General features: G+C 46.5%; 1 protein-coding gene across 1 annotated transcript in view; it reads left to right on the forward strand.

The window, feature by feature from the left end:
* The window catches only part of LOC144134667 (uncharacterized), a 121,456-nt gene extending 119,012 nt beyond the window's left edge, over positions 1-2,444 (forward strand). The window contains exon 4 of the mRNA XM_077667525.1: positions 2,152-2,444. Coding sequence (XP_077523651.1) covers positions 2,152-2,260 — 109 coding nt within the window. The 3' untranslated portion in view covers positions 2,261-2,444. The remainder of the gene's footprint in view (positions 1-2,151) is intronic.
* The last annotated feature ends 8,445 nt before the right edge of the window (positions 2,445-10,889 follow it).

Here is a 10,889-nt window from a genome sequence, read left to right on the forward strand (position 1 = left end):
AAATATTGATGGTGATAGCATATCGACAGTTTGTACGTGCTCCCTCAAATGGAGCAAAATTACCGAAGGCCACCTTCTGCCAACGACGTTGTGGGAATGCTATTGGCTTCAATAGAGCTATAACTGTTTTTCAAGATTTATCGGTTTCAACGCAAACTGGACAATTTCATACTGTCCTCGATTTGTTTGTCAATAGCTGGAAACCAAAGCCTTTCTTTCAATCTAGCCTTGGTACTGACAAACCTTGGTGACTTTCACGCGCGGTATTTATGAGCTGATTAGTCAGCGAGTCTGGAACTACAAGACAATCAGCCCGATACATTATGTCACCAATTACAGAGAGCTCATCTCGGAGATGAAAGAATGGACGAAATTAATGGACAATTACTTACGCGGTGGCCAGTAATCGTAGCATAACAGTAAAATCGCAGAATTACATTTGTTTCAAGTCGAGGGATGGCTTAGCCTTCTCGCAACAACATTTGATAATGGTTTCGGCTAACAGGCAATGCCATGCGCACTGGTCAGTTGAAGCCGGTGATTGTCCATAGCTTTTTCTCACTGCTTTTCAGTCCAAGGAAAACAGCCATAATCACGTCGGAGATGGCTCCGGAGCTGCTTTTTCGCAAGGGATGCCTAAGACAGGCTGCTAGGTCAGCCCAGGGAGCCGTTTGTGGTCGGTTTTGAGATGGCGAACGCAACTGTGGCTGAAACAGACCAGAGGTGGTGGGTGGGTTGTGGCGGCAATTATCACGACAGCGTCAGCATCGTGAACGCACGCCGCACACTTATAATGCATGACGTCTAATCGCGCCCTACAATGCCAGCATTGCCAGGAAAAGGCATTCACAAAATTGTGGCAGCATCGAGGCAAAAACCATCCCGCACCTGTACCCAGACATTCTAATCGCTCCCATCTGCATCAACATTTGGGAACGCCCACGCTATCGCTGGCACTCGCGTCAGTTAAAGGGTAAACTTCTGCTAATCTTTTTTCACGTTGTCAGTAAGCACACAAAGGACGTGAAGTGCCGGATCGACGACACAAAAACCAGCATCACTTTCGAACATTTAAAGAGTGCAACAAAGCAGCAGGGGCACATCCAGTAATGTGCGAGGTGAGAGCGCATTCCTTACAACAGTCATCGGGCAGAGCGGTGCAGTAGTTACTTTTCAGATAATGCGATTGCAGATTAGAGTGGCCCGTGTTTTTATCTAAACTCTCGAATATTGACGCTGCCAGTATCTCTTGGGATATTTCAGCTAACTTTTATCGTGAACATTGAGCACCTGCAGTTTTTTCAATGTGCGTCAGAGAGACCATCTTTATTTTACTTTACATGGTTTGACTGCTTACAAACTGAGTTTGTTTTTACATGATTAATTTTTGCTAGCTTATAAGTGCCTCAATACAGAAGGATACAAACCACAGCTAATTCAGTGGTTTCAGATTTCATTTATTTTCGGTGACTTCTTGCAAATTACCTGAAGCTGAAATTTTTGACACTGGCACGCATTTGTAGGCACGGTTATGGCTTCAACTGTACTTTTGCAGCGAAAAAGTATTGTTTACTTAAACCTAGGAATTTTTGGACCCGCGAGAAAGACCTTGGCTCTGGTGTTTTCTCAATCGACATCCGACAGGTAGCTCAAGTACTTTTCACAATGTTACTCGGCTTTCATAATTTGGAGAACAAAGGTGTTAGATAATTTTGACAGGTATTTCTTTAAAAATTGCAAGTAACACTAATGCTGAATCAACCCATCGGCGGCACAGAGCATCTCTCTGAGACGCCGAATGCTGAACCGTTGATCTTTCAGACCTGTGTTATGCACTTTCTATCCGCGCTGCACAAATAGCCCTGATCCATTCGATGTACATGCACACGCGTAATACAACAGAACGCTGACTTCCTCAAAAGTGTGCACTCTATACCTGCGCCTATTGCACGCACAGTATAATCATCCTCGCACAACGGAGGCCATATTTCCCTAAATTAGCCACGGTAAAGGAAGAGGAAGAACAGTTAGTTAGGAACGAGGAAGAACGCCTAAGATGACTTCTGCAGAAGGCAACGGCTTCTTTAGGTGATCGATGGGAATTCGTGTTATGTGTTTCGTGCGGATGAGTGAACTTTTTTTCCCTTCCAGAATATACAAGCCCTCCACAAAAAGCAGCGTCACGGATCAGACCACCGAGACACATGGAAGCGCGGTTTCGACTTTGAGCTCTAATGCATCTACAGAGTCTTCCTATTGAACGCCTTTACGGTGTTCTATCTGCTCTCCCTTCAGCAGATATAATTGCTTAGGACTTCTCCAGTACAGTGGAAACAAGCTACATAGCCAAAAAATAGCGATTCATATCCTCCAGCCTGACACAATTGCTTCTGAGTCGAACCCACAGTCTAAGGACACTCACGAACGAGTGCTGACTACTTCAACGGCAGCATCATTTCCCAATGTTGAAATCCATATCTTTATTAATAAATAAAGAAGGGAGCCCACAGCAATTGATACTGTCTTTGCTTCTTCAGGTTTTTGTATGGCGTTTGGCTGCTGACCCGAAAGAAGCGGATTCGAACCCGGCCACGGCGGTCAATTTCAGTGGAGGCTAAATTCCTGAGGCCCAAGTACTTTGCGATGTCAGGTAAACGAACCCCAGGTGGTCGAAATTTCCCCAACCCTTCACTCAGGCGTCCCTCATAGCCTATGCCGGTTTGGGACGATAAACCAATCTAAACATAAACTTTTAGTTCCATTATAAAAACGTCGCCTCCAAATTTCTTTCACGCCCAATCCTCAGTTCGTTTCTTTACCTGAGTGACCTCCACAAAGTTCTTACTTATCAATAGTTATTACTCCCTCTCACCTAAGTTACATGAAAGAAAACATAAATATGGTCCATATTAACTTTTAGAGTGACCAAAAACTTAAATATCGGTTCATTTTTTTTATATTACTTGTAGTCTCATTCTCAGAACTTATCAACGATTGGACTAAAGACTGCCTTCTTTGTTCCTATGCACAATGAAAGATGTGTTCGTCACTCAGACTGCCGGGCACAACCAACCGCTACTTTTAGATTTTAAGAAGGTAACGACCCGGGTTATATATGAACGTAGTTCCTGAAACGACGATCGCAGTGGGTGCCATTTGACTAATTACAATCTTTACGAAGTCATTGCACACTCGACCACTGCCACAAGATTGATTATCGTAGACGCAACACCTGCTTTTAAAAGCGGTAAGCGATTACAGAAAATAAATATAGCATAGTTTCTATGACTAGTGCAAGCTCCAAGCTCTTGGAGTATATCATAGGGAAACATATTCTCAAATATCTTGAAGATAACTAATTTTTCAGAGCTTGCACCTCTGTCACAAAAGCTTGTCAACTACACTAAAATCCACAGCAAGCAATAATGATTTACTTTATATTTGAATGGCAAAGAGCAGGTAGATAAGCTTAAGATAAGTTTCTGAAAATTTTTCAATATAAAAAACGAGAATTGGGCTAGTTTCTTTTTAATCGTAGTGAAACACGCTAAACGTTTACCGACAGAAACGATACAAAGACTGAACTGAGTGCTGACTGACAACGGATTTTAATGGGTGTGAGCAGGTTTTCTTTTCTACAGGGGCACAAAAGTGTCATCTACGGGACACGAAAAAATAGCAGGAGAGAAAACATACTCATAGTCGTGACATGCAATAGCTGCGACATCTGCATGTCATTGTTCGATAGAAGTGCTCTCATGTTCCATTGAAACCAAAAAGAAGCAATGCGAAATTGTAAAAGGCTTAGAAATAATATCCGGAGGGTGGGGGGGGGGAGGGGGGCGAGAGAAATGGATCTGTAACGTGTCGTTGTCGCTGTTTTGTTGTGTTCCGCATTGGCCTGTTCTATCTTCGTTATTGTCATTATTTTTTGACGTCTGGTCGTAGCAGTTTTTTTCTCTTATTTTCTATGTCCTACAGGTGGCACTTGTTTGGCCCCTGTATAAGGGATCACATGCTCCACCCAGTAAAAATCACTTGTCAGCCCGCTCTCTTGGTGGTGTATTTCTTTCGTTCCTGCTCAGACTTCCGATCGTTTCACATTGCGAATTACCTTAAATGTTACATAAAGCAAGAATTAGTAACACCATTCTGAAACGGAACTTTATCCAAACACTCGTAGGCAGGTTTTGCATGCAAATGACTGGATATTCTCCTCGTAAGAACTGTTTTGTTGTGTTCCGCAAGGGCCTGTTTTAACTCCTTATTGTCCTTATTTTACTAATGACATTACCGATGTTCTCAGATAACCTGTCAAATTTAAGGTTTTCCTGGCGATTCTTTAATTTAATGCCGAGTAACACTAGCCGAGGAACAAATCAGTATAAATTGGGTAATTAAGTCCTGCATATTTCGTGCAAAGAATGCACATGCAAATTAACTGTACTAATAACCTTACGAACGTTATCAACAGGTATTGCGTGCGGCCATTTTTCTATAACATCGGAGGTAAGTAATCAGGAAATGTTGATATTTTGAAGTATTTAGCGGTCGCAACTACAAGTAATTTACACTGGCATAGAAATATCGACAATGCATGCTCGACAGCTTCCGAAAACTACTTATTCAAGAAAAAGTTCGAAAATGCAAAGAAATATGGTGAATTAATTGACCACAAAACATTCATGCGTCCATCTTTAGAGCACGCTTGTGTCGTAAGTCCCTTCATAGTGTTTTTAAGGACATATTAGAAAAAGTATAAAGAAAGCACCTTTAAACCACCAGCGAAAAGCTTGTAGCGCCCCTGGGGCCGCGCACGGAACGCAGGCCATGGCACGCGGCGCCGGACAAGAAAGACGAAGTTGCGCTAGGCCGCCGCACCGCGAGCAGCGCAAATAAACAGTTCGAACCTGGACGCTGTCGGAGCTGGATCTTCTTCACCTTAGCTCCGGCAGATATGCAACCCGGCTTCGAACACGTAACCCCATCATCCTACATGGATTCCCCTGGCTGTTCCACCCTTCCTACCGACGGTGACCCGTCCCAAAACGCACAGCCTCTCGGTGCTCCGGTTGCCGCGTTCCAGCTAGTCAGCCTGCCGCCATTTTTGACCAATAGCCCCCGCGCCTTGCTCCTGGAGACTAAGGCGCATTTCCAGCACGTTTCCATTTCCATTTTCAGCACGTTTCGCTGGATCTTTATTATTGCTGACGTCTCGCAAGCTGTTCTCGGCGCGGCATGCAAGCTCATCGCGTTATAGATCTCAGGACGCTGCACCTCTTCGTCAGCAGCGTACCCTCCACCACTGCGGTGCCGGGGCTTCAAGCTCTCGTCCCTGTTTCGCCGTATGCGATAGTTCTGGCTGATTTTCCCAACCTCATAAAGCCGCATACGAGGGAGTCGAAGGTGAAGCACTCGATCACTCACCACATCGTGACTTCTGAACCTCAAGTGTTTGCTCGCCCTAGCCGTTTGTAGAGAGAACGCCTCGCTACCGCTCGCCATGAGTTACAAGACATGCTTGAACTCGGCATAGTACGCCCTTTCTCGAGCACCTTGTCAGTGCCATTTCACATGGTGCCAAAGAAAGATCCGGGCAACTGGAGACCATGTGGAGATTAACGCTCCCTCAAAGCTCATACTTTACCAGACCGCTATGCACGTTCTCACAAACATGACTTCACATCAAATCTGGCTGGGTACACGACCTCTAAAATTGACTTATTGGAGGCTTGTAATTAAATTCCTGTGGAGCCTGCTGATATTCCGAAGACGGCCATTACCACACCCTTCGGCCTCTTTGATTACGTGCGGATGCCTTTTGGCTTGCGCGACGCCGCTCAGACTTTTCAGCGAGCTATCAACGAGGTTAAGCGAGGCCTCGACTTTGTATTCGCTTACATCAGTGATCTCCTCCAGGAAGGTCATCCGGTTCTGAGCATGAAGCGCATCTGCGCGCCCTCTTCCACCGACTGGGTGAGTATGGGCACGTCATCAACCCGAACAAGTGCCACTTTGGCGTAGCTACAAGAGTTTCTCGGCAACCTGGTCACTCCACAGGGCATTCGGCCTCTCGACAGCAAAGTCAAAGCCATTCAAGATTTTCCCGCCCCTACGTCACTCAAAAAGCTCAGAGAATTCTTGGGCCTCTTGAACTTCCATCGCCGCTTTATCTCGAAGTGCGCCTCTTTCCACAAGCCCGTTACTGACCTTTTGGCTAAAAAAAAAGATTCTGTTGCGCCACTTCAGTGAACTGAGGACGCTGCCGCTGCATTTTCTGCCTCCAAGAAGGCGCTCGCAGGCGCCACTTTGCTCACACATCCAGTTCCTGATGCTCCATTGCGCCTCGCCATCGACGCCTCGAGCATTGCCGCCGGCGCAGTTCTCGAACAGTACGTCTCTATTTGGCAGCCCCTCGGTTTTTTTCTTTCAAAAGCTGAAGTCACTTGAGTCTAAATGCAGCACCTTCGTTTAAGAATTGCTCGCTGTGTACCTTGCCATCAAGGACACTCGCCGCTTCCTGAAGGGCCGGGTCTTTCACGTCATTACGGACCACGAGCCCATGATGTTTGCCTTCCAAAAGAAACACAGCACATACATTGCACGAGAGATCCACTAACTGTGTTCTATCTCCGAGTTCGCGATGGGGCCCCATCACGTCCATGGCCCGGAGAATGCTGCTGCTGATGCGCTCTCCCGTCTTAGTGCCATGGCGTCTGAATCACCAGTGGATATGGTGCCAGCGGCTGCACAGCGCAATGATCCAGAGCTGCAACGTCTGCGCTCCTCATCCATGTCCCTATACTTCGCCGAATGTCTGCTGCCGTTTTCCTTCCATTTCATTACGTGCGAGCCATCCACTGGCGTCTCGCTCCTGTACATACCTTTTGCTTTCCGTCGCACCATTTTGAAAAACTGCATCGCCTTAGCCACCCTGCTATTAGTGTACACAGAAGATGATCACATCTCGTTTCCTTTGGCCAACCATCAATGCCGACGTAAGCCACTGAGCATGACCCTGCCTTCACTGAAAGCGCGCCAAAGTTCTCCGGCATGCAGTCACGCCTGCCTCTCCTTTTCAGCCGCCCGATGCGCGGTTTTCCCACGTTCACATAGACATTGTTGGACCACTCCCGTTATCGCGTGGGGCCTCTTATCTGATCGCCTGTGTGGATCGTTTCACCAACCGGCCCGAGGCGTTGCCCATTGCTGACACTACAGCCGAGACAGTTGCTTCGGCCTTCATGGCAGGCTGGGTCTCTCGCTTCGCCTGCCCGTCGGTCGTCACCACCAACCGCGGCCGCTAGTTTCAATTGGCCCTGTTTACTGCTCTTGCCAATATTCTGGGCGTGCTCCGCATCCATACGACCGCCCACCAACCTTCAGCCAATGGCATGGTGGAACACCTGCATCGACAACTGAAGGCTGCCCTTACCACTTATCAGCCAAGGAAACGCTGGTCCGACCACCTTCCCCTCGTCCTCTTGGGCGTTCGCTCGGCACAGACTGACCTCGGCAGCTATTCTGCTGAGCTAGTCTACGGTGTTCCCCTGCGTCTCCCTGGAGAATTCTTCTCTCTTATCTCCCCCCCGTTAATCCATGACGCTTCCACCTACATCCGAGACCGACGCAACACATTTCGTCACATTACTCCTGTCACCCTTGCAGCCCGTCACCCTCAGTCCGTGTTCGTCAGCCAGGGCCTGACCTGCAGCACCCAAAGAAACGGTAGTCATAGAGGGCTTGTCAGTTCGGTCGATTAGACAAATGTTCACGGTGCGCCAGAACTGCTAATGACTCAATTAGGTTTTCTGGAAGACAGCAGCGATGTGAAATCGTTCGTGACTGCGGTGTAATAAATCCTGAGTGCAAAAAACTGGCATGTGGTTGCGGTTCTCCTCGTGCTCTCGTTGTGATAACAGGAGACATTGAATGCAACACACTCGAAAAACAGCACGCCAGTTGTTACTTTTAATATAATTACACACTCTTACAACAATATTTGAAAACAATAAAATCGATTGTACGACACTTTTAAGAGCATAGCGATGTTTCTCCGGGAACAATATACCGATTTAGTGCTGAGAACAATGTATTTAAAATTTGGATGATGCTTAAGCTTGGCCTTTAAGAGTGGAACGCGACAGCGTGTTTCAGCACTGCTAGGTAGTCCACGGAACGCCATCGCCTGTTCGGCGTGACGCCTTGCCAGTTAGACAAATCGCTCTGCTACGCAGTACAGTAAAATCGACGAGCGGGGCGGCAAACCAAGTAGAAACGCTGCCAGGCGCCTTGCCGAAACGCGCGGGATTCAAGTTGCAGTCATAGTTCGTCGGCACATCGTTCTCGAAAAGCCCGATGCCCCGAACGCCAGCATAGCTTCCGCGCCGAACGAACGAGCAGTAAGCCGCAAGCTTCGTGGTGAACGCGCTTTGGATGTGCGCTGTGTTGTGCGCCGCTCACCGCGCGATTCCTGCGTGCCAGCACGGCCTCACTGCGCCCGAACGAGGCGAGTGGAAGGCGCTGCCGTCGCGCGCTATCTGTTGGGGCAGTGGCGTACATTGTGAGGAGGAGGAGGAGGAGGAGGAGGAGGAGAGAGGGAGGAATTTTTCGCTCACGGCCAATGCCGCCTACGCCGACGACGCCGGCTTTTCTGCGACATGGGCCCTTAAGGTTGTCTCGTTAAAATTTTCCACTGCCTGCATTCAAACATACGATGGCAACGCCGAAAAGGTCGCGTAAACCCACGTTTCAAGTCAACCGCGCTGTAGTCTTGCAAAAAGACCCGCTCCTACAAGCTTTTCTGGGCGCACGGCAGTTTAGTAGCTGTGGTCATTGGCCTGTATTTGAATTGTACGCACCTTTGACTACAAAATTTCAATATGGGAACTAGTTCATTAATGCATTTTTCGGCCATTCCTAGTATTTAAAAGCTTTTTAACAAGCGTATCTTCTATATCGTAAGAATTAAGTAAACCAAATCGAAGATCGCATTTTGATAGGTGATTCTGCGTCAGGAGTGTTTCGTGAACAAACTGAACTGATTTATTATTGACCGCTACTGTAGCACGAAAGAACGAGGAACAAAGACAACTAAGTACAAGTGTTTACCAGTTAACAATTTTTCAGCGGATTAAATACAGGTGGGATACAAAACATGAAAACTTGACGAAATTTTGTAAGTGAACTTGGTTCAGTGCTTGTTTGAATAAAAGAATTGTGCGATATAGCCTAGGTATAGCACGTGTACAGTGAAAGGGCATGCTACAACAGATAAAAGTAGCTCCTTAAATGGCTTCCACTGGTCTCTTTCAAAAGCGTCTTTCTTTTTATTCATGGAACATATATTCCTTGCGTTGCAGAAAAAAACGCTTCAGTTTCTTGTAAGCGCTACTTTACTTTCAAAGAATGAAAAACAACAAATCCAACTTTTTTTCTTGATTTTGAGCGCATAAATATGTTCATTGGCCACTGGTACCGTTGTCTACTTTTCCCATAGGACAAGTGTTGTTTATTTGTTGTTGATGAAACCAAGCAAGAAAGGTCAAATCACCTTGCAGTATAGCGGCACGAGTGACAAAATATATATATAAGTGACAATGCTACGCGCAGCAAATGAAATAAATTCAAAATGGTGGAAGATGCCGCGGTCTGCATCACTTCGCTCCAAGAGTTCGGTTTGAAACGTTCGCACGTGCACCACAGTTCGTTTCACGGCTTGAACGTTGCACAGCACACTGAAAATTCAGTTACTCGTGGATTGGGATCAAAAGGTGCCTTTGAAGAACCTCCCGGTGTGTCACCGGCGGTCACGGGAGCCGATCCGCAATCTCGGATCACAGCTTGGAGGGATCCTCCCGTCCGGAACAGGACTCGGAACACTCATTTTCTCGTGAAATCTTCGTCATAAGCTGTCAGTGACTGAAAACGAGAACACTAACACATGGCCTGCTTTGTAAGTGCTCATTATGGCGCATTTTGTATAAAATTCCGACCCCCAGAGAATCAAAATCTTTAAACAATACCTTGATTAAGAGCTTGGTTTAAAGACCCGCCACTGCCGTGCTCTTACCGTGCGAACTTTCTAAATAAACACGCCGCTGCAGTAGGTCAGTTCAAGGGACACACTTGCGCACTGAAAGCTGTGGTGTTGTAAAAAAATGCTGACGCTGTGTCATAACAAGAATCTGGAGCAGTAAATTATTGGTGCCTGAGCTGCTGGTATCCCACATATTGCTATGAGAGATTTAGTGTTCTTCTACGAAAAAAATGGAGCGAAATCAATACATTTCGTGCGTAACCACGCGGAAATGAAAATAAACACTTTTCCTTCTCTTTCATTGCACAAAATTTTTTTTTATATTGCAACGCCAGCAGGTCTTACTGTGTAATAATATATAATAGTAATAATCTTCATAATGATACCATTCTTGTGTAGGGTTTCAAGTGTGCCTAGACGCGCTTCTTTAGAGTCTATGAAATAAAGAATTCGACGACTCATATTAGAAAAAAAAAACAAACGAGATATTGGCTGCGCAGAAACAAAAAGGAAAACGGTCGAACAAGAAAGGGAAATCATGAACGGTTGATGATGGAGGTGGAATGGCAGCAAACGGAGGTCAGTCGAAGAAAGTGCACTTCTTCACTGGGTTCATCCTGGAACCCGATGGGCACTTGAAGGCTTCCGCGAAAGGCGCAAAGTTCATCATGGCCTTGTTACAGTCGCCGCCAAACAGGTTGGCCTCAACTGACTTGGCGCAACTGGAGAGGCACGCAGTTATGAAGAACACCTTCACTTCGCTCAGCTCCTGGAACACAATGCGCGACGCAATCGAAGGCTGCTTATTGTGCCAACCCATGTTCTATGGTGACCGAGCATAGCACTTGAA

The sequence above is a fragment of the Amblyomma americanum genome, chromosome 5, assembly GCF_052857255.1.
Source record: "Amblyomma americanum isolate KBUSLIRL-KWMA chromosome 5, ASM5285725v1, whole genome shotgun sequence".
In the NCBI taxonomy this organism is placed as follows: Eukaryota; Metazoa; Arthropoda; class Arachnida; order Ixodida; family Ixodidae; genus Amblyomma; species Amblyomma americanum.